Source organism: Engystomops pustulosus, chromosome 4 (assembly GCF_040894005.1).
Source record: "Engystomops pustulosus chromosome 4, aEngPut4.maternal, whole genome shotgun sequence".
In the NCBI taxonomy this organism is placed as follows: Eukaryota; Metazoa; Chordata; class Amphibia; order Anura; family Leptodactylidae; genus Engystomops; species Engystomops pustulosus.
In genome coordinates this window covers 194,775,302-194,800,095 of record NC_092414.1, presented here as the reverse complement: position 1 = coordinate 194,800,095, position 24,794 = coordinate 194,775,302, and the positions used below count along the sequence as shown (strand labels likewise).

Sequence of the window (24,794 nt, the reverse complement as noted above, 5' to 3'; positions counted from 1 at the left end):
TTCGTGTCGTTCATATTTTATTAAAATATGAAAATGAATATTATTGATTATTTTAAAACAGCACAACATTACACAGATTTTTTTATGGTTTTTCCTCTATTGCACCTGTCAGATGTGCAGACTTTGGTTCAGCTTTTTAAAAGGGTTACAACAGATTCCCACTTATGACAGATTCCCATTCAGTTCTTCCTATAAATAATAGTAGCTCATATCTTTATTAAAAGAAACCTGTCACCACATTTGCACATATACAGCCAGTGACAGGTTCCTATAGAGCTCTAATAACTGACTGACACCCATCTTTTGTTTTGCTTACATGCACATAAATCACCTTTCATCTTATATTCCCTGGCATCAGAGGGGGCGTGTCCTGCTTGCCTGGCCCCTCCCATCTACTCCTCTCTATGCCTTATGCCTCCTTACTGGTCACAGTTCATGTCATGTGACCAGAGTGACATCATCTCAGGTCCTTTAGCGTTTTAATGATAGCAAACTGTACCCCATGCATATATCTGACCCCATTAAGTCACAGCAGTTCTCCATGGAATTCTACTCCTCTCCATCCTCTATGGAGGCTGCTGTGATCCCATGTAATCACATTCATGGTGTGCAGTTTGCCATTGTTAGAAAGCCGAGAGACCTGCAATGTCGTCACTGGTCACATGACAGGAATGTAACACAAGGCACTCTGTAAAAAAATTGACACAATATTTCCCATCTGTACATAGAGCTTTATATGTGTGTAGCAGACGGTCCCCAAGTACCAGGAGGCAGAACAGTGATCTAATGAGACACAGAGCTGTCAGTCAGAATAGTGGGGCGTGGCTACATGGTATCTCTGACTCTTCTCAGTTCTTTAAAATAATGTGTACAAATTTCTTTCGCCATCTTCTGACGCTTCTAACATTTTCATACTTCAGTGTACGGAGCTGTGTGAGGTGTCATTTGTTGCAAGATGAGCCGACGCTTGCATTTCTACCATTTCGAGGACTATGCGACCTTTGTAACACTTTTTACGTTATATAAAATGGTGTAAAAGTCACATTTCGGACATTTGGGCGCCATTTTCCATAATGCGGTTCACCGTCGGGAATAACCGTTTTTACATTTTTGATCGATCAAAATACATTTTGACAAGTTTGTGATTTTGACTGTTAATTTAGTTTTGTATCAGTTCTAGGGAAGATGAAGGGGGGGGGGGGAATATTTGGATTTTTAATATTTATTTTTGAAAAATTTTTAGACCCTTGAAAGTACTTTGACCCTAGATGGTCTGATCGCTCTTACCATATTACTACCATAGGATAGGTTATAGGATTCATTAAAATGAGCCACTGTCTTATTGTAACTAATCACCAGAAACCAGACGGCCTGGGGTCTGACGATCGCCGTTCCCTGATGACACCAGCGGCAATCTAAACCAAGATGGCGGCACCCATGCGCCGGCGTCTTTGCTGGCACCAATCAAAGGGTTAACATCCGCAATGAGTACTACCGTAGTACCGACCGCGGGTGTAAGTGATGGGAGTTTGCTGCAATATGCAGCAGATGCACACATCCGGTCACTTACCATCTTACATATAGACTTTGCGTCTTCTGTGAACTTATCAGAATACGACTCTTGTTCTTCTTGGACTCGTTTCTCCACCTCTTCCCTTTTCACCCGTTCCTTCCGGGCGCGGAATGGAGACTGTCCCCCTATCATCTCGTATATGATGCAGCCCAGCCCCCACCAGTCGGGGCTAAATGTATATCTCTCATTCTTAATGACTTCTGGAGCTGTAATGGAATAGAAGGCCATCAGTCACAGGCCTATCCGCCACAGCTAATACGAAGGCTGGGGAAGACACTTACCCATATATCCCACAGTTCCCACTCGTCCGCGAATACTCTCTCCATCTGGAATTTTGATGGCCAACCCCAAATCTGAGATCCGGATGTGACCTGTGTGGGGTTAGATGAAGAGGCAGCATAAATGTCTCCGTTTAGCTTAAAAATTCTAGATGAACCTTTTCATTAGTTTGACTATTGGGACCCTTCCATTACAATGGGGTCCCCAAATGAATAGAGAAGCAGGTCAAGTAGGTAGGTCAAGTATGGGGACCAACAAAGATGGCCAATGTGTGAATGACCAGACAATCATGTATTAGTGACTGCCACGACATCACCCCCTCGAGAACACAAGTGCAGCTCTAGAGAAGTCTCAGTCTACGTTTACTAGAGGACAATTGTAGTTTTACAGAGGATGCAACTCGTTTCCTATCAAGCCGTAATAATATAGATCCCTACATACTATTCTCACCGCCCTATAACTCTGATGTCACACAAGTGAATGAGATTCCTGCCCGAGACGCGGAGCTGATGATGGGTTTCGCTATTAAATTACAGAGACGCGAGACGACCGGCGTAAGCAAAACCAATTAGACATTGGCCGCCCTCAGAGATGATGACTACTCTCTTCCTACCCTTACGGGAATCGTTGTGATGTACACAAATTACCGCCGTCTGCAAACATCCTATGAACTTTTCCTACTTTTCCCACTTTTTGGAGATAAAAAAAAAAAACACTGTGCGAGTGGCTAATAAGATACATCTAAGAGATCACATCTAAGCAATTTTTTAAATATTCCAAGACAAAAACAGTTCTAAGACTTCACCACAAGATATAAGAAATATGTCCGAATCAGCAAATTTCTTAATAATTTAAAGGAAATCTATCATCAGGACCCATCATGATAAACCAGGGACATTACTCATAGATCCAGGCACCGGGATTGTGGTCATCTAATTATATTTATTAGCCATGGCCTCCTTCTAATATCAACTTTTATAATTATGCTAATGAGCCTGAAGGGCTCTGGGGGTTGTTACCAGAGCGCCTCAATGCTGTAGCTTTACAGGCCATTACACTGTGTTGGAGCATGTCCTATCCTGCCCCCTCAGCACTTCCCCTGGAGCTATGGGTTCAAGTCCCAGGGTGAACATCTGCAAAGAGTTTGTATGTTCTCTCCGTGTTTGCGAGGGTTTCCTCCGGGTCCTCTGGTTTCCTCCCACACTCCAAAACCTACTGGTAGGTAAATTAGATTGTGAGCCCCAATGGGGACAGGGACTGATTTGGCAAACTCTGTGCAGCGCTGCATAATCTGTGTGCGCTATATAAAGGAATTATTATAATGCTGCTAAAAATATGTACCCCATGTACATGAACCAGGGCCTGCTGCAACTGGCCCTGTCATAAATCAGAAAAAGGATCTAAGTTCCTGGAGGGTCTGGCAGGGCACAAAGGGTTAATACAGGGATGATCAACCTCCTCCTAGTATATTACTGCCTGTTACTCACCATCATCATCTAAGAGGATGTTTTCTGGTTTCAGGTCCCTAAGACACAAAATAAAAATATAAATATAGATATATATAATAATACAGAGGAGCCGACAACCTTTGCCGTCAGAACATTAAGAACATGAAAACAAAGGGTTTTTTAGCACCATGGGGTGACAGGAAAATGGATAAATGGTTAAATGGATGGAATAAGTTGGCAATTCCTGGCAGAGCCGCTGTTCTGAAGTTAATACTATCCATTACTTTAGACCAGTCACTAGATTTTATCCCATTAAACTAGCAGTCCCTCAGGAAGGGTAGGAAATGTCCCTTCTGCAATTCCCTTTTTAATGTAAAATCCTACCAGTTTACCTATAAACTGGTCATGTGAAAATGAGCAGAGAAGAGTCATATTTTGCCTTAGTTTATAGCAACTAGCGCTTTTGGTGCCATTTTAAAGACAAGAATCTCATCTTTCAGATCACATCCGGCGTGCGGTTAATTGATCTACAGAATGCAGAGTTGCAGTAAACACATAGTTGGACATGTGAACTCTAAATAAAGATCCATTTCCCAACTATGTCTTTACCTGTATATCTGCTTCCTTAGATCAAAGAACCACAAGCCTGAGGTGATCTGAAAGAGTAGATTCTTAACTGTAGTATGTCCCACTTTTCTAAGTTCTATATAACTGAAGATAGAGGTTTCTGAGAAGAAGCAGCCTCTAAACTTGACTCATCTCAGGCAAATATGACTGTTCTCTGCTCATTTTCGCATGACATTGGGGATTTTTTATAGGTAAACAAATAAGAGTTTTAATAAAAGAGGGAATTCTAGAAAGAGCATTTACATACCCCACTTGAAGGGGCTACTGGTTTCATGGGGTGATATGTGGGGACAGTGTACCTTTATATAGACAATCAGACCCTCACAGCATATAAAGTCAATACACCTGCAGCGTTCATGACAAGACCACATGGGGCTGTACTTTTAGGCCCATTTATCGTCCCACCAGTAAAGAAGACAGGACATTAGATGAGTAGGGGGCGCCTTACCTGTATACGATCCCTTCCTGGTGCAGGTGATCTAGCCCACAACAGATTTCAGCAGCATAGAAGACCACGCGTTCCTCCTCGAAGCCGGGATTGCCCATGTTGTATATGTGGAATTTGAGGTCTCCGCCATTCATGATGGTGAGCACCAGACACAGGGCGTCTTTAGTCTCATAGGCGTACGCCAAGCTGACCTGCACAAAGACAAGAACAAAGGGGCAACCTGTCAGGTCCAGAGGTTTTATATAATACTACAAGGGGATCTGTACCCTCCCACGTCCTCGAAAGAAAGCCTCTAATACTATGGTCAATGCTGAGCTGCAATACCAGACATAACCTGCTAACAAGGTCAGCGCTATCCTGAGAAGCTAAACTCTTAGGATGCAATTTACAAGATAACCACTAGGTGGCCTCCTACACACAGTATACAGGACGCATATCCTGTGACTAGCACAGATATGTGAAAGATGGTCGTCTGGTGACTACATAAGTGGAACACGTCCGGAAATATTACAACAGACGCGTCTGCAAACGTCTGACCAGATACAAAAGTAACTGACTGCAAATAAAAGATTCCAATTCATGGCGTCCATAAAGACAGAGCGGCTCTTTATATTCACAGGATGGTAAACTTTTTATTTTTTGCGCTATGATGTGGCGGAAGATCTATGATTTTTATAAGAATGATGAAGACTGGTCAGTACCACAAAGCGGCTGTTCACTTTCTCCAGGATCTGCTTCTCGTTCAGCGCCATGGATTCCCCTTTCCTCTTCTTGATCCGCTTCTTCTCCAGCTTTTTACAGGCGTACATCTTCCCTGTGGCACGGACCTGGCAGGCGCACACCTGGGGGCACAGACCACATTACTGTATACTGTATTACATGTCCTATCTTTCTTCTGGCTACAGAACTGTACGCTGCCGTGCACCCATTGCCGCCTATTGGGGGGGGGGGGGGGGTTTATATATGGCTTATATATGTCGGCCGTATATGTCCCCCATACGGCAGTGTGAATGTAGCCTTATATTGGTGAGGTCCAACACCCAATAACCCCCCCCACGGATCAATTGTTCTCAGTGACTGATACGTAGAGGATGGAACAGGGAGCAGACAGCGCCAGTCTATGTAAAAATAGAAAATGGCCACTTCTCAGGCTCATTTGCATAATTTTCAAAACATATTTTTGGGTAAAAACAAGGGCATAAAAAGAAAGAGTATAAAAGAAGAGGTGATCCTGCCAGAAGGGGCACACACCAGTAGGTAAGTGTGCTTGGTTTACAGTCCTTGATCATGGTGGTAGATGTCCTGCAATGGGAACCAAGCTGTAGTGACTTAGTTCAGCAACAACTCTAATACTGTGTATTCAGACGATAATCTGATCTACGGGGGTCTGACTGCTGTGAACCCACTAAAACTTGGGACAGCCCCTTGAATTTGCTGCTAAGTTCAGCTGATCTGTAGGGGCGCCATCAGTTGTACCACCAGAAAGCGGAGAATATAATATATGTCATTCACCTCTCCGAATCCTCCTTTTCCTAGCACCCGGTATTGCCGGAAAGTGTCCTTTGTCACGGCTTGTCTGGAAAATAGAAGCATAAAAGTTTTAAATAGTGTTCCACTTACATTCCAATTTTACACAAAATGGACAACCTTATTTAAAGAAAATCTACCATCAAAGTCAAGCATGGATAAACCAGGGACATTACTCATAGATCCGGGCACCGTGACTGTAGTAATCTTCATATATTTGTTATCCATGGCCTCCTTCCTTCTAAAATCAACTTGCAAAATTATGCAAATGAGTCTGAACGGTTCCTTGGGGTGTTACCATAGCCCCTCCGTGCTTTGGCTTCACAATCTGTAACACTGTGCAGATGATTTCTTCCCCCCACCATCCCACTGTGTGCTGAAACTTCCTCTGCTGTAGTGAGATTACATAGAGGGAAGGAGGGGGGGGGGCAGAGGTAAAGTGAGACAGTGTAATAGCCTGTGAAGCTGCATCAGAATAGTTATTAAAGTTGATTTTAGAAGGAAGGAGGCCACAGATAACAAATATAAGAAGATTATCCCTGGTTTATCATGATGGTGTATGAGGGTTGTCCATCATTAGTAAATACTTTACCGCTTTCAACCAGAATCAGCGCCACACACCGGTGCATTGGTTTCATTAGGTTTTACAGAATGGAAACGAGCTGCAATACCACACACCACCTGCAGACTGGGTGTGGCGCTGTTTATGAATGAAAATAGACACAACCACATTTATTGTCTTATATCTCACCTTTCAAGACTTTTCCACTGCAGGAAGCGGTCAAAGTACATGCTCTCCTGGTACTCTCTGAACGGTGACCCCCGCAGGAACTCCTGGAGAAGGCTGTGGGAACAATCACCGTATAAGGATTGTGTGTAATTGACGATCTCTCTCATCTACATGATCATGTTCACTACGGAAGACCACCAGACGATACAAGACCTTCACTCTCCTTTCATAGCGGTCCACATCAGCTGGAACACCCATTTAAAGGGATGTAACTAATATTTAAAGTGAACCTGTCGCTAGGAACTGGATACAGAAGCCCATTACAGCTGCAGTGCACATTTGCCTTTTGGCCTTCTCTAAGCATTTGCATTACAATAGAATTGTGTGTTATAACTTACCCTGCACCCTGACAGAATCCTCTGTGTAGTCCCAGGGGTTGGGCCTTGGTATGGATGCATTTGAAAAAACAACATGTGACTTGTCTGTGCTGCAGACTGCACAGCTCTTGGCTCCCACCTTTGTTTACAGCTCCTCCTGCTCCTTCACAGAGCTCATAGCCTGGTGAGCTGACATCAGTAGGGGAGGGAGATGTACAGGAGCACAAAGGCAGGGGCTGAAAGCGGAGGAGACTGCAACACAGACAAGTCACATGTTTTTTCAAATGCATCCAAACTAAAGCCCAACCCTGGGACTACACAGATGATTCTGTCAGAGTGCAAGGTAAGTTATAACACACAATTATATTGTAATGCAAATGCTTAGAGAAAGCAGAAAGGCATTTTTGCACTCCAGGTGTGATGGCGTGATGTAACCTGTCTTTAGTGAAAATGAGGTCCCTGGTGACAGTTTCCCTTTAAGGCTATTATTGTCTTCTGTTGCAGGAATTACAGATACATCTAAGTTCTCTGAGCAATACAGTTTCCCTTTTTTTTTTTTACCTCTACCTGGCTAATATAACCTACTTATAAGGTGCTTTAAAGGCATGTTTTTAGTGGCCTACGGGGTGAGGGGGAGACACAAGAGCTTACAGTCTAATTGGTGTGGAGTTGACACCCAACTACATCACTCAGCAGTTTCTAGATTTATCCTGTTGATAACATGACAAGGAACTGTTTTCTATGTTACACAGGGGCAAGGTTCGTTAACATACTCACGTTACCTTGTGGTCTGAGAATGCAAGCTCTTTGAACTTTATCATAGTGAATATATGGTCAATTTATCAATAAATGTGAATGTTTTACGACAAAATTATGAAGTAAAAGGAAGATTTTATCGAGGAAACTTGTGTGGTCAGTTTTGCTCTTGGACCCTATTCATTTGACACAGTTGGTTATATCCCTAGTCGGGATGTCACTCGGGGGCACAGCTTGTTCTAGTTCTGGTCATTTGAGGTCACACTGTGATGTTGCACAGCTCATTATAAACCCACAGCTCTGATTGCTCTTGTAGATATAATGTGCACCTGTGTGACATCGACATCACCTGTCCAGGGATATATAACGAGCAGTGCACCTGTGTGACATCACCTGTCCAGGGATATATAACGAGCAGTGCACCTTTGTGACATCACCTGTCCAGGGATATATAACGAGCAGTGCACCTGTGTGACATCACCTGTCCAGGGATATATAACGAGCAGTGCACCTTTGTGACATCACCTGTCCAGGGATATATAACGAGCAGTGCACCTGTGTGACATCACCTGTCCAGGGATATATAACGAGCAGTGCACCTGTGTGACATCACCTGTCCAGGGATATATAACGAGCAGTGCACCTGTGTGACATCACATGACCAGGTAGCATTGTTTATTCACAGAAAGTTAACTATAAATCTTCCTTTAGAATGACAGCAAGAGATTCTAAAAATTGATACAGAAAGTATATTGGAAAATTGTATAAAACTTTTCATTACACAAACGGTGAAATACATTTTTCGGAAGTGGACGACCCCTTTAAGGGCAATGTTGTAAGGCCTGAAGTTAGATAAATCCACTCACCTAATACAACTGCTGAAGATCTCCTTGCTGGGGTTCTTTTCAAAGTTCAATATACATTCCTCCATTAGAGAATCTGGGATTTCTGGCACATAGTCGCGAGACTGCAGAAGGGAAACCACGTCAGAGACAGGGAAGGAACGGAAGAGGATATTAGAGGAATTAATTACCCGTCCCAAATAAGCATCACATACTACAAGCTGATGAAAGCCCCTTTGTATCAGGAGGACGGCCCGGCCCGCTGGAGCGTCAGCTCAGTAAAATGACCCTCTGTGAGGGGAGACATGAACCCAAACAAGGCAAGGGTACACCATACCGCCAATCATTATTATTATAATAATAATTCTTTTTTTATATAGTGCACACAGATTACACAGCGCTGCACAAAGCTTATCAAATTGGTCCCTGTCCCCAACAGGGCTCACGATCTAAACAACCTAACAGTATGTTTTGGAGTGTGGGAGGAAACCGGAGGACCCGGAGGAAACCCACGCAAACATGGAAAAAACATTCAAACTCTTTGCAGATGTTGACCTGAGTCGGAATCAAACCCAGGATCCCAGTGCTGCAAGGCAGAAGCGCTACTCCCTCAGCCACCGTGCCACCCATAAGTGTGTACACCTATGAATTAGTCACATGACTATGGAGATACCCGAAAACCCAATACAGGACTGGCCTGTGTAAGGGACACAATAGAGGAGGATAGCGATATCCCCGTGCACAGTGTCCCACCTCCGGTATCTACTCACTATTCCATACAAGGCTGAGGAGAAACCTACACTACACTCCTTCATTCACAACAATGGGTCCCACACAACCAGGAATATCCCTTTAAATGCTGAATCAAGTTTAAGATTAATTTCACGTTGTTATTACGAATGTTTCCAGAAACCTTCTCATCCCGTCCCACGTCACTCAGATCTAAGACTGAAGTGACCTAAAATATCCACGGATGATGAATTTGTGAATCCGCATCCTCCATATGGCACCGGGAAAGTAGGCCACAGCCCCCCAGACGCGGCCGTACAGCGATGGAGGTCGGAGACTACATGACCGGTGTGTATTATCTGATTAGGAGACAAATTATCTAACACTATAAAGGCCTGTGTTGTCACTGGGCAAGGTTAGAGGAAGGGTAGTCACAGACCCGCCTCTTACCAGGATGTAACATGTAATAATGATTTTTCTATTTTGGTACATTTCCTTTACGGTCCCATCCCAAATTTTAGGCCACACCCTTATGTAGCAAGAGCCTTTCTTTTGATGCAAATTATTCCAGAATAACTTGGTAAAATCTGTCCCCACGGTGTATTTTGGTTTTATCCTTGTGGCACTTTGTATTGCAACTTAGGCCACTCCCCACCCTGGTAAGCCACGCCCCCTTAAAAGTAAAGGTCGTGCAAACGTCTAAAACGGGTTTAACACTTTATATCCATGGTCAAAACACAAATTAGAATTCTATCCCCTTACATCTCTGACCCAATACTGTATAAAACTTAAAGGACATCTACCATGAAAGATTGTATGCAAATGAGCCCGAGGGGCTCCGGGTTCCATAAACACCTATAGAGCCTGGAGCCCCTCAGGCTCATTTACATACAGTCATTCAATCTGGAAGTAGATGCCCTTTAATCTCTGATCCTCACACGATCTTCTGCTCTATTACCATCCGCTCTTCTCACAGCCATATCGAGGACTTCTCCTGCGCTTCCACCATGCTCTGGAGCCCTTTACCAAAACGTGTCAGACTGTCCCTCACCGTCCAAACGTAACTTGAAAGGTCACCTGAAAACCCAACGGTTACAGTAATCCCACAACTAGTCGCCTTCATCCGTGTCTCCATCTTACCTTCCCTCATAGACCGTGAGCCCTCATGGGCAGGGTCCATCCTATTTTGTTCTCGCCTTGATGTAATGTACGGTAGGTGAACCCCCTTATCACATTATTACCACTGCTCTCGTCATGGTTTATCAGTAGCTGCAACTTTATGGGATTGTACAATGATAAGGAAGGTTGAAATCCTTCAGACACAACAACATTGATAGTCAGGGAACCCCTTTATACATGACATATCCGTGATGCACAGTAAGTATATGACGACTTACCGTTGAGGTAAGGAACCTATTGATAATCTTCTCTCCCGTTTCTTTCCTCTTCTCGTCTGAGCACAATTCATAATTTGCCTATTGGGTGGGTGAAAAAATGTGAGATATTTGTGAATGGATGGAGTCTTTAGGTCTTGCCAACTACTACCTGTGCTACGTGTCCTCTGCTCAGTCACGACTCATGGTAAAACGGCGGTATGAGGGACACCAAAGCATTGGCAATAACCCGGTCATTGGAGGTCACGGTGTATCCCTTACCCAAGTCAAAATCCGGGATTACAACTCGACCCCGGTCGCTACAATGTAAATTGTCCAAGCTGGGATATTGCCACCGGTCACCAGGCTGTGGACTCTATGGATCTCTGGCACTAGGACATTACACACAGATGCGTGGTTGAGACGTGGCCTCCATGGAAATATATTTCCAGCACATGCCACGGATACTCGGCATCATCCAGATTTTATGGATTTTGATATGTTCCTCAGATCACTCCTGATCAAACCATCAATGGACAACCCTGGAATGAAGGACGGTGCCAGGACGCAAGGTTCTCCAGAAAAACATGGACTAAATCTTGGTGCCATCTTCCCATTAAGTCGTCTTATCCCATTACTCACAAAAGGCGCCCTGAACAGTATGGCCGATTATGGTGTATACTAATGATGGATAAAGGGGGCGATACAATAATCAGCAATGGCGCCTACTTACCACTGCATCCAGGAAGAGGATTATTTTGAAAAGATGTTTTCTCGTTTCACAGAATTGGCGAAAAAGTTGGCATCCTATTGGCTGTTTTTCACAGATGCTGGGGTAGTCCCTGTCTATAAGAAAAGTGGGAGGAAAAAAAAAAAATTAAAAAAAAAATTGTTCAGGGTTCAACTGTGGTTGGAGTTAATAGTAGTAGAATTACTGGAATATAAAGTGTCCAAAATATTTTTTAAAAAATGAGAATATGGTCTATAAATGTATACTTAAAAATGTGATTTTTTTTGTTATAATTTTATAAGTTTGAAAGGGGTAAGAAACCAGTTAAAGAAATGTTCCAATAGTTCATGGATGCATATATGTATTTCCACTAATTACATGTCACACAGAGAAGGGAGCCCCCCCTAGCGCGACTGCAAGACTAGCGGCTGCAGCGGGAGCCCCCTAGCGCGACTGCAAGACTACCGGCTGCAGCGGGAGCCCCCCCTAGCGCGACTGCAAGACTACCGGCTGCAGCGGGAGCCCCCCTAGCGCGACTGCAATACTACCGGCTGCAGCGGGAGCCCCCCTAGCGCGACTGCAAGACTACCGGCTGCAGCGGGAGCCCCCCTAGCGCGACTGCAAGACTACCGGCTGCAGCGGGAGCCCCCCTAGCGCGACTGCAAGACTACCGGCTGCAGCGGGAGCCCCCCTAGCGCGACTGCAAGACTACCGGCTGCAGCGGGAGCCCCCCTAGCGCGACTGCAAGACTACCGGCTGCAGCGGGAGCCCCCCTAGCGTGACTGCAGCGGGAGCCCCCTAGCGCAACTGCAAGACTACCGGCTGCAGCGGGAGCCTCCTAGCGCGACTGCAAGACTACCGGCTGCAGCAGGAGCCTCCTACACTCTGCCTTTTCTAAAGCAGCACCCAATAAAGATTAAGCTCCACACTTTGGGCTAACCCAGACACTCATCTATCCACTCCTGAAAATAGATCAGCAGAAGATTAACTCACCAAAACTGCCACTGGCCAATAGCATTTCCCCCTTCTATCTCCTGTTTGCTGGGCTGTGACTTGGCTGAGTGTGCATGTGTGTACAGTGGGAAGGGGATAGCTATAGGAATGAATTGGACCCCTTTCCGCAACATCTGCCATGGTTAGAATCAGAACTATCCCATGCACCAATCTTGCCAAAACTGTCCGGTCCATTCGACTTTCATGTAATGTGATTGTCTTATATCAATCATGCAAGTTGCATATCGAAAAATGTTTTTTCCCAAATCTTAAAAGGACTGAGAGTTTCTTGTAGGTCTCATGGTTTTCGGACAGCGCCACTATAATGATACAGTGGGCTAATGGACAAAGTTACGACCCAATATATGACCCCGTCCCATCTGTATCATCTAGACAGCCAAAACCAGTTCCATTAATCACAGTAATTGTCAATGTCATTTCCTATGAAAAGCCGGACGAACCGGTGACTTATACGCTGTGATGTTCCAGTTTTTCCAGCATGAATGAACTCCAAGCCCTGGGTGACCAATTATCCATAGATGGAGGCCTGAAATAGAGGATGGGTGTAGAGGAAGCACGTAATACGGTGATGAAAATTAAAGGGGTTGGCCAGGAACTACACCAGGGATAGGCCGGAACCTCAGGCGTACCCAGGGCAAACCAATGATTGTAAGCCGGTGCTCAGAACTGATCCCCTATGTGACTATAAAGGATGAGAGGGAAGGGGATAAGCCACCGATTACACTGGTGTTTGGCCTGTATAAATCTTGATGGCCTGATACAAAAACAAAATTTCGGAACTTTATTAAACTTGGAGGAGATGCTGAAGTGCTAGATTTGCCTAGGGCAAAGGGTAAATGTTCCACCTCTCCGATAGTCGCCATATTCTCATCCACAAATGACATTTGTAGTGTATGCACCTTTGTATGCAAATTTGGCAAATCAGTCCCGCCCCCAGAGCACTTACAGGTTGGTTTCCATTAAAAAAAAAGCACCTCTTTGTTGGCATGTGGGCACGCAGGTATATTTCTCTCCCTGTAACAGGGATCAGGCACGTTATACTCTTTATACCCTACAGAGCGGGGCAGACAAGACCTGTTTCTTCCCTGCTCTGAATGATATGGAGGTCCCAGGCAGTGTGTGATGACAGACAGCCAAGTATGAATTTTATTATTATTTTATTAATTGCCACATGCATAGAATTAGGGAGTTCACTGTATATAGTTGGGGAAGACGTATATATACATTTTGAGTGTGGTGGTAGTCATATGATGCATTTCTATTGTGTTTTGAAACACATTGAGAGAAATGCATATTAGTAGGAACATGTGCTTTACATTGCTAATCCATATTATTATTGTTAACGCATTGTTAGATAAATAATTTACACCTATGCGTGATTGTCGCACATATGCATGCAGGTGATTTGTGTTGCCTTATTTTTATTAATTATAGTTCGTGTATGTAAGCTCTGTTACCTAGGAGACATTATACTGGAAGTGACTGTGGTATTTTTAGGGACGCAGTGTGGAGATGTGCTGGACAGAGCTGAGGACATCTGGCAATGATATCAGCAGTGATAAGTCATGGCTGGGAGAAGTGGTGATTAAGTCCTCTTCCTGATGGAGCAGATCGTCACCTGTAAGGTAGCAGATGCCACTAATGTCTGGTGCCACTGATACTGATACTAGTGTAAGAGACGTCAGTCTGTGTAGTATCAGGGAGTGGGCGCCATTTAAAGATTGGTCTGTGGATTCAGTGGGACAAATATAGCACAGGATCAAGTGTGGGGGGCTGTATATGTCTGCTTATGTCATATCCATCTAATAAAAACGCAGCACTCCAGTCCAGGCATCAGGTGAAATAAGCCGGAACGTTTCGTCCGAGTAGCCTTTTTCACTCTTGAGACGTTGCAGCTTATTTCACCCGATACCTGGACGCTTTATAAAATAGTTTCATTTTGGGGCCTCACTTTTAGCTTTGCCCAGGGCCCCACTTTGTCCAAAACCAGCCCTGGCCAACCCCACTGTAAATAATACGATCATCCAAATTCTAATACGTAGGACCTCTTGAAGGTCATCACAAAAGTACATTTTCAGCATTTATTATGATGTACGCTGCATTCAGAACCGTTTCAGTCATCCATATAACCAGTCCTGATTGGATGGATGGAAAATGAATATAACCATACGATTGGCTGGGATTGTTTGGGAGTTTGTTTTTTTTTAATTATTTATATTTTGGATAACTGTACAACACACACACAGAAAGGAAACTTGGCAGCGAGACAACAGAAGGCAAATAGTGTTCAAGTCTACAAATAGTTTCCCAAAGAATTAGCACTCGACCCTATTTAATAAAAGTTTTTTTGTTTTGTTTAAAAAGTCATCTAACTATAGCGACCGGGCCTCACGCCAGCAACCAACACAACAAGGGAACGTCTAAGAAGAGCAGATAATCAAAAACATTCGGGCCACGGATTCCCAGGAACATAGTGATGATCAGTGTCTCCCCGGAGCACGACAAGGACCTCTGCAGCCTAAAAGGTCATCGGACTGACCCTCGTCCAGAGATTATTATGCAGAATTTAGCTATAAAGCTTATTTATCCATAAGGGTGAAGTATGGAGACATTCTGTTCTATCTGCTTTTGATTTATTTTAAATGTTTTGCTACAAACTAATGACATAATTTGGGGAGAATTTTTTTTTTTTGAGGATTTTCAATATGCAAATCAGCCTTTAAGTGCCCAGGGGGCGGGCCTAAGTCATTAGTCTTGCCTGCAGCATATAAAATTGCTCTGGCTCTTCTCCAGAATCACTATCCATCTAACCACAATCAACTTTTTCACCCTCTGCCAATTACTCGGCTGCCCAAACAAGCCAATTAGCCCCGCCCCCATTGCACATGCAGATACATTTATACACCAGTTAAAATATATAATCCCATACAATGCATGTAGCACCCAATCACCCAGCTGTAGTATGCAGTAACACAATCCCATACAATGCATGTAGCACCCAATCACCCAGCTGTAGTATGCAGTAACACAATCCCATACAATGCATGTAGCACCCGCACTCACCCAGCTGTAGTATGCAGTAACACAATCCCATACAATGCATGTAGCACCCAATCACCCAGCTGTAGTATGCAGTAACATAATCCCATACAATGCATGTAGCACCCGCACTCACCCAGCTGTAGTATGCAGTAACACAATCCCATACAATGCATGTAGCACCCAATCACCCAGCTGTAGTATGCAGTAACATAATCCCATACAATGCATGTAGCACCTGCACTCACCCAGCTGTAGTATGCAGTAACATACTCCCATACAATGCATGTAGCACCCAATCACCCAGCTGTAGTATGCAGTAACATAATCCCATACAATGCATGTAGCACCCGCACTCACCCAGCTGTAGTATGCAGTAACACAATCCCATACAATGCATGTAGCACCTGCACTCACCCAGCTGTAGTATGCAGTAACACAATCCCATACAATGTATGTAGCACCCGCACTCACCCAGCTGTAGTATGCAGTAACATAATCCCATACAATGCATGTAGCACCCGCACTCACCCAGCTGTAGTATGCAGTAACATACTCCCATACAATGCATGTAGCACCCGCACTCACCCAGCTGTAGTATGCAGTAACATACTCCCATACAATGCATGTAGCACCCGCACTCACCCAGCTGTAGTATGCAGTAACACAATCCCATATAATGCATGTAGCACCCGCACTCACCCAGCTGTAGTATGCAGTAACATAATCCCATACAATGCATGTAGCACCCAATCACCCAGCTGTAGTATGCAGTAACATAATCCCATACAATGCATGTAGCACCCGCACTCACCCAGCTGTAGTATGCAGTAACACAATCCCATACAATGCATGTAGCACCCAATCACCCAGCTGTAGTATGCAGTAACACAATCCCATACAATGCATGTAGCACCCAATCACCCAGCTGTAGTATGCAGTAACACAATCCCATACAATGCATGTAGCACCCGCACTCACCCAGCTGTAGTATGCAGTAACACAATCCCATATAATGCATGTAGCACCCGCACTCACCCAGCTGTAGTATGCAGTAACATAATCCCATACAATGCATGTAGCACCCAATCACCCAGCTGTAGTATGCAGTAACATACTCCCATACAATGCATGTAGCACCCGCACTCACCCAGCTGTAGTATGCAGTAACATACTCCCATACAATGCATGTAGCACCCGCACTCACCCAGCTGTAGTATGCAGTAACACAATCCCATACAATGCATGTAGCACCTGCACTCACCCAGCTGTAGTATGCAGTAACACAATCCCATACAATGCATGTAGCACCTGCACTCACCCAGCTGTAGTATGCAGTAACACAATCCCATATAATGCATGTAGCACCTGCACTCACCCAGCTGTAGTATGCAGTAACACAATCCCATATAATGCATGTAGCACCCAATCACCCAGCTGTAGTATGCAGTAACATAATCCCATACAATGCATGTAGCACCCAATCACCCAGCTGTAGTATGCAGTAACACAATCCCATACAATGCATGTAGCACCCAATCACCCAGCTGTAGTATGCAGTAACATAATCCCATACAATGCATGTAGCACCCAATCACCCAGCTGTAGTATGCAGTAACACAATCCCATACAATGCATGTCGCACCCAATCACCCAGCTGTAGTATGCAGTAACACAATCCCATATAATGCATGTAGCACCCGCACTCACCCAGCTGTAGTATGCAGTAACACAATCCCATATAATGCATGTAGCACCCGCACTCACCCAGCTGTAGCATGCAGTAACATACTCCCATACAATGCATGTAGCACCCGCACTCACCCAGCTGTAGTATGCAGTAACATACTCCCATACAATGCATGTAGCACCCAATCACCCAGCTGTAGTATGCAGTAACACAATCCCATACAATGCATGTAGCACCCAATCACCCAGCTGTAGTATGCAGTAACACAATCCCATACAATGCATGTAGCACCCAATCACCCAGCTGTAGTATGCAGTAACACAATCCCATACAATGCATGTAGCACCCACACTCACCCAGCTGTAGTATGCCGTAACATAATCCCATACAATGCATGTAGCACCCAATCACCCAGCTGTAGTATGCAGTAACACAATCCCATACAATGCATGTAGCACCCAATCACCCAGCTGTAGTATGCAGTAACATAATCCCATACAATGCATGTAGCACCCAATCACCCAGCTGTAGTATGCAGTAACACAATCCCATACAATGCATGTAGCACCCAATCACCCAGCTGTAGTATGCAGTAACATAATCCCATACAATGCATGTAGCACCCAATCACCCAGCTGTAGTATGCAGTAACATAATGCCATACAATGCATGTAGCACCCGCACTCACCCAGCTGTTTGCGTAATTCTTCACACTGGCTGATATGTGGAAACTTTAGGATTTCCCTCCATTTTTTACTTCGCCCTTTCCTTTTACCGCCTCCACCTGAGAAGGAAAAACAGAAGGTTTTAAGGCTCATAAATAATATGCCAATTATAAAGAGGTACAGGAATCATCTGGCTTCTCTCTCTCAGTTCATTTGCATATTGCTAAAATAAAGTTTTTAACCAGTTGGGTTATGTTCCAGGATTATTAAATGACAGATTAGGGCAGAGACAGGCAGGAGGGATCTACCATCACATCTACTTCTGGTGGTAGATTCCCCATGGTAGGTTTCCTTTAAGTTTTAATGTCACCATTTGCTGCTCCCTTGTATACGTTAGTAAACTCCAAATAGTGGAATTATATTCCATTATTGTAACTTCAGGACTGGGGGGCATGACACTGCTGTTCTCTTAGCTCTCTGCACTTAGGGAGTTGTACCAAGTTTGCATATCATTCCCTAACCAACTCCATAGACCGCCATAGATCATAAGAATGGACCCACAGCGATCCGGAGTTCTGTTTAGTGTGGGTAATCAGGCATGTGACACCATCTGTTCTCCGGACCACCGGGGGTCTCTGTAGTCAGGCCTTCACCCATCAGTTTTTTTTTTTATCCTAATGACTAGCAAACTTGGTACAACCCCTTTAACTGCCCCATAGCTCCTGCCCTCTACTACAAGTGACCAGTAGTTAGCTACAGCTTTTACTTTGAGCAGAGGAAATTACAGTAGAGTAGTTCAATGCAGAGAACCTAGAGGACAGCAGTGAGAGTACAACATTTCTGTGCACTTGAAGCTACATTCCTGGATTAATCTTTCACAGTCCTGCTTCTACTAACAACACACTTAGGCTACATGCACGCCTAATGGGTTGCAAACATGGTGAAGTTTGCGGCCCGTTTCGAACGTGTGGAGATGTGGGCAGGCGGAGAGCTCCACCCCCACCTGTCTCCATAGGAAGCTGGGCGGTCCGGGTCACCTCAATGGCGGCTGTGAGCAAGCGGATGGCTGCCTTTTAGAGTTATGTACATGAGGCCTTACAAAAGGTTTGGTTACACAGATCTCTAGGGCCAATACCCTGGTGACAATACCTTAGAAGTTAGACAAATGCTTTAAACTTTTTACTTCTTTATTCTCATCTGATCAAAAGCTTTAGAATTTTTGGATATGCCAGAACTACTGCGGGTGCAAAGATCTACCAATTACATAAAGTATTTCATAAAGCATTGGTTTTGCATGGACTGCCTACAGTTTCCTGCCTCCCCCTGGACCCTGCCGTCTAAAAAAGACCCTGCAGAAAGCTCGGTAACAAGCACATCCTGGGAAGTCAAGACCATGAAGATTTGGCAAAGCTCTGCAGCGATCAAAGTTATCTTGAGGAAACACGCTGAATATAGACTTCTGACGAAAGAGGAGTGGAATTTGCCTTATGAAATTCGGAATAATAATCTTTGGAGGAAAAAAAAAAAAAGAAGTCCTTGGAATGGAGGAAACATACCACTTTTTTTCCCAAAATGCAGACATTTTACTAGTTCATACAGGACAACACTTGCAGGTAAGTGACCTTACTGCTTTAGCGTCAAGGTTTCTCTTCCAGAATCAAGTTTTGTAGACAATGGGGCAGATTTAATTACCCGGTCCATTCGCGATCCAGCGGTGCGTTCTCTACGGGGGATTCGGGTCCGGCCGGGATGTATTAAGGCAGTTCCTCCGACATCCACCAGGTGGCGCTGCTGCGCTGAAGTTCCCCGGAACGCCCTAGAATACACCGAGCCGGGCTGAGTGAAGGTAAATGCAAGCTCCGCGACACATTTTTTTTAAAAAAATGCGGCGGTTTTTCCGAATCAGTCGGGTTTTCGTTCGGCCATGCCCCCGATTTCCGTTGCGTGCATGCCAGCGTCGATGCGCCACAATCCGATCGTGTGCACCAAAATCCCGGGGCAATTCAGGGGAAATCGGTGCAAATCGGAAATATTCGGGTAACACGTCGGGAAAACGCGAATCGGGCCCTTAGTAAATGACCCCCAATGGGATTTAATCAAGTTCAAATTCAACATCTTGACAGGACTGGACCACCATCATTATCTCAACAAGGTTCTGACCATTAGTGTAGAAGTCATCTATGACACAGGGAGTGGCCGAGCAGAGGGTTCATAATCTCAAACTTCTTGGTAGAGAACTGGTTCAACAAGCCACAAGTGGTTAGTCTTCCTCTCCAATGAACAATGTCGTGACCAAATGGCCACATCTACTCAAAAAATTAGGAAAATTGAGAAACTATTGTCTAAGCTAAACATCTCCGAAGAACCGGTCTGCTGTAGTATATAGCTGGTGTCTACATAAAGTCTAGGAGGTGGTAGACCCCAGGGACTACCACTTTACAACTTAAGGTGCACATTAGTTGAATATCAATCAACCTGTACACTTGGCAGGACTTGAACACCTGCTGTATATGCTGGTGGTACAACTTTTCCTGGAGAAGGATCAGGAGTTAGGAGTCATGTACGAAACATTTAAGAGGGACTAATGTAGTATATAACTGGGTTCCACATAAAGCCTTGGAGATGGTAGACCCCATAGAACCTTCACTCTACAACTTGTACATTTGTATCAAGCAAATCTTTATAAATGGCAGGACCGGAAGACCACCTGATGTATATGCTGGTGGGCCAACTTTTCCTGGTGGAAGATACTGTATAAGAAATATAGAATTTTAAAAAGTCCTATGCCAAGTTCTCATGGAATACAAGCAACCACCAGAGGTCTACACCACATGTACTGGGAGAGAAGATGGAACAACAAGTATAGACTGGACAACTAAGATGTGTGGACAATCAGGAGCAAGGAACTCCAAAACATCTTAAATTACCGAGATTCGAGGACTGGTGCATTGTTTGGCATGAATATGGGTGACCACCACTATCCTCGTTTCAACTATCAGCACAATATCAGGTACCCCAACCAAAACCACCAAGAGGAGACTAAAAAGGAAAGTTATCTGTACATTGACATTCGGAGATGATGATCAAATGTGGAGCAGATCTGGCTGAAATCTAGAGGACGTTAACCTACAACTCTAACAACAATTGGATCATAACTCTGACAGGCGGATGATGGTAAATTGTAGGTGAAGTTTCCACCTCATTAGCAGATATCGTTACCAGTAACAGCCTCCTTTGTTTCATGTAGGTAAACGTCATGTAAAAGAAATGATCGAGATCTATAAATGCAAATGTGGGGCCATAAAACAAGTATTGGAAGTCGGTAGACAAAGTAATAATACGTAACGGGGACAGTCCAATAATCTACTGATAAGGGAACCAGACTGAATTTCATCTATCCCCCGGTTCTCAGAAGAGTTGTAAGTTCCTCGCTTTTACCAGAAAGGTATAGTATGCACAATATTCAGCTAAGCCATACAGTACTGATTAAGGCTACATCCAGACGAACGTATGGGGGACGTATATACAGTATATAACATGGTGGTAGTGACCACTCCCTCCAGGATAACGAGAAAACAAATTATTTAGTTGGGGGGGGGGTCGGCTGCTAGGACCCCCATCGATAAGACAAAATGTCTTACAGCTGCCAATGAAAGGGGCCACCGTTCCCGTGAATACGGATAGCATTATCACTTGTGCCCACCCCATTAAATCAGATTTTCCCAGAGAAAGGACTGTCAATGATGAAATTCAATGGTGTTGATCGCGATCTAATCAAAATTGGATCCACAGTGAATTGTAGCGCTGGTGTGAAAACATGCCAAGGCATGAGAAACCGCATGAGACAATATCTATACATGACGTGGATGTGAACCATATGCACAATGTATGGTGACCTCTACTGCAACACAACTACAAATCTCTAAGAAGAGCACTTCCACGTACCCAACCGCAACGAATAACAAAGGCTGAGCCTAAAGACTGGACCTGCATGGTCGTCAGACTGGTTAGACAGAGTTTACTACCCTGACACAGAAATTTCACTTTCAGGTCCTGTAAGTCTTACAATCAGGTTTACACGTCAGTCCCCGGAGGTGTATATACAACAATCTGACGTGTACAAACTGCATACGAAGGAATACTTTCAAGATCCTCCACTGATTTCATTTAATCCCCAAATTGTCTCCTTTACAACTAAAACTAAAAAACATTTAAAGTAATCTTCCGATGTGCCACAGAAGCTCAGCCATGTCCCGTGTCTGGCTGCAAGACAACTGGCTGCAGCGGGAGCCTTCCCTCCTCTACTGTGTCTGCACTAGAGAAGGCTTAGCCTGGTGCCTTCATCTGAGAAAAAAAAAAAAAAAAAATCAGATCCCTAAATTAAAGGGAACCTGTCACCAGCGAACCCCCCCCCCCCCCCCCAAACACCACCTTCTCAGGGCTGTGGAGTCAGAGTCGTGGATTCAGAGTTGGAATAAAATGCAACTAAATATTTAATAAAATAATATGTGCCGAATTATTTTTTTTCATATGAATTTGGGGAATTTATGAAATGTCTGGTCTATTGCTGATTCAAGGATGCAGGCTTTAAGTTGAGATGAATGTGGATGCACTTTTTACTCAGTAGTGAAGCTCCTCCGCTATAGAACACAGTAAACAGGCACTAGGAATGTTTTCCCTCATCTACAGTGACCAGAAAATCGTGATCAAGGTACATACTTAGCATATATTGTCCAGTGTATATTCTCTACTTATGCTGCATTATATTTGGGTTTTTTTTCCCCTCGGAGCTCATGTTTGTGGGATTAAGTTGAGATTAATGTGACTGCACATTATGTACATGCTCAGTAGTAAAGCTCCTCCCGTACAGATCAGAGGGAAAGGAACTGAAAGGATCTGCTAGAGCAGGGGTCAGGAACCTTTTTGGCCGAGAGAGCCATGAACGCCACATATTTTAAAATGTTATTCCGTAAGAGCCGTACAATATGCACATGCCCCCCAGTAGATAGGTAGTCTCGGATCTCAGGCACACCCGTGCCCCTCTAAGTGGTGGCACCTCAGTGCTCACTCACCTCTCCACATTCCTGCTCCCGTCTCGGCTGGCCAGTGCGCACACCGGCACTCACAGATTTAAAGGGCCAACACGCTGCTGATTGCCGCTACCCACTTCCAGGGTTCCTATAAAGACTGGCGGCTCCCAGCATTCCTACCCGGATCTTAGTGCTTCATGCCTATGAGGACGCTTTCCACAGTGTTTCCTTCTCAAGTGTTGACCTCCTGTTGTGACCTCGGACCTGTTCCTGATTCTGCTCCTTTGCTGCCAGCCCTGACCTCTTGCTCTGTCCCTGACCTCGCATTATTACCGCCTGCCTTGACCGTCTGCCTGTTCCTGACTACGAGACTGCCTAGTTATCCTGTACCTCGACCTTGGCTGCCACCGTGGACAAGTTGCGCCTGTGGAATGACCTGGTGGTACCACGCTGCAGCAAGACCATCCTGCTTTGCGGCGGGCTCTGGTGAAGACCGGGTGCCACTTAGATTCCTTTCCAGAATCTACCCCCAGTAGATAGATAGCCACAGCACATGCCCCCAAGTAGATAGGTAGCCCCAGCACATACTCCCAGTAGATAGGTAGTCACAGCAAAAGAAAAATTGAATATTCACTTACCAGCGCTCCCTGCAGTCAACTCCTCATCGCTCCCACACTCTTCTCTTTGACCAGGCTTATGCGATGGCGCCTGGGTCTTACAAAGGACGTAGACAGCGGTGACATAGATGCCTGTGTCCAGTGATCAGTCTAAGACTCACACAGCAGCCATCACTATTTATTAAAGATCTGTCTGAGAGCCAGATACAGCCAACAAAAGAGCCATATCTGGCTCCCGAGCCATAGGTTCCCTACCCCTGTGCTAGAGTGATCAGGAAAACTAGATTAATGCAGGATTGTCCACTGCATGTTCTCTCTGTATACTGCTTTATGTTTTAGTTTGCTCTTCCTCCAAGTTCCAGTTCGTAGAGCTTATTATGTTCTACCAAAATAACTTGTACCGTAATGGAGATAAAAAGCTTTATTAATGTATATTAATCACTTAAACATGCCCCATGTTGTATGAATCGTAGTTAGTAAGCTAAACCTCTGACTCCTCAATTTCCCCTATTCCACAGCCCTGCAAAGTACCTTTTATATGTCTTTATACAGGTTTCACTGATTCCTCTATTCATGGGATTAGAGTCACCGCTCTTTTATTGAAGCCCTCTGTTACTATAGATCTAGTCACAGAAACAGGGGTAACTCAGTCACACTCAGGAATGAGGGAGTTGAGAGACACTAGCTGTGTTGTGCGAGACTCGCTGAGACGGTTAGCAATAAGGGCACAGATTTCTCTTCAGCAAGTCACACACAGCCAGCTTCTTTCAACCCCACAACTTGAATTAGTCACATCTACAGTTTCTAGGCCTATAATAATGGTCATACGTGTGTTCTTCAGATTTTCCTTCTGCACTCTCCATACTGTGGTCAACAGTGGTCATGTGTTTTCAACATGGAGAGTGGTATAAGCTGGGAGTGGTCCATCTTTCTGGAAACATACAAGACCCTTCTTTTCCTAAAGAAGTGGTCTTAGGAGTATGGCTAACTTTAAAGGGGTTGGCCACTTTACCTCATGGTTTTTTTAATGTGTGCAAGTGTGAGGGGCAGAATATGAGGTAATTTACCAATATACATCTAGTAATAGTTCTGCTCCGCTTTCTTGATATGTAAAGTGAAGCCTCCTGTCTTTTACCTCATCATTTTACCTCATGTCTTTTACCTCATCAGCCAGATAAGATCACATGACCCTCCATCTGCGGCCATTTTATGGTCAGGAATCTCTGGCTGATGAGTGGATAAAACTCAGGAGGCTTCACTTTACATATCAAGAAAGCGGAGAACTATTAATAGATGTATA

General features: G+C 44.4%; 1 protein-coding gene across 1 annotated transcript in view; it reads right to left on the bottom strand.

Annotated features, from left to right (window-relative positions):
- Window positions 1-24,794, bottom strand: part of LOC140127960 (G protein-coupled receptor kinase 5-like) — a 51,936-nt gene that overhangs the window by 4,613 nt on the left and 22,529 nt on the right. Inside the window, exons 2-12 of the mRNA XM_072149233.1 lie at window positions 17,871-17,966; window positions 11,443-11,555; window positions 10,734-10,811; window positions 8,632-8,732; window positions 6,654-6,746; window positions 5,888-5,951; window positions 5,077-5,217; window positions 4,376-4,566; window positions 3,340-3,377; window positions 1,855-1,944; window positions 1,571-1,779 (exon numbers count right to left, since the gene is read on the bottom strand). Coding sequence (XP_072005334.1) covers window positions 1,571-1,779; window positions 1,855-1,944; window positions 3,340-3,377; window positions 4,376-4,566; window positions 5,077-5,217; window positions 5,888-5,951; window positions 6,654-6,746; window positions 8,632-8,732; window positions 10,734-10,811; window positions 11,443-11,555; window positions 17,871-17,966 — 1,214 coding nt within the window. The remainder of the gene's footprint in view (window positions 1-1,570; window positions 1,780-1,854; window positions 1,945-3,339; window positions 3,378-4,375; window positions 4,567-5,076; window positions 5,218-5,887; window positions 5,952-6,653; window positions 6,747-8,631; window positions 8,733-10,733; window positions 10,812-11,442; window positions 11,556-17,870; window positions 17,967-24,794) is intronic.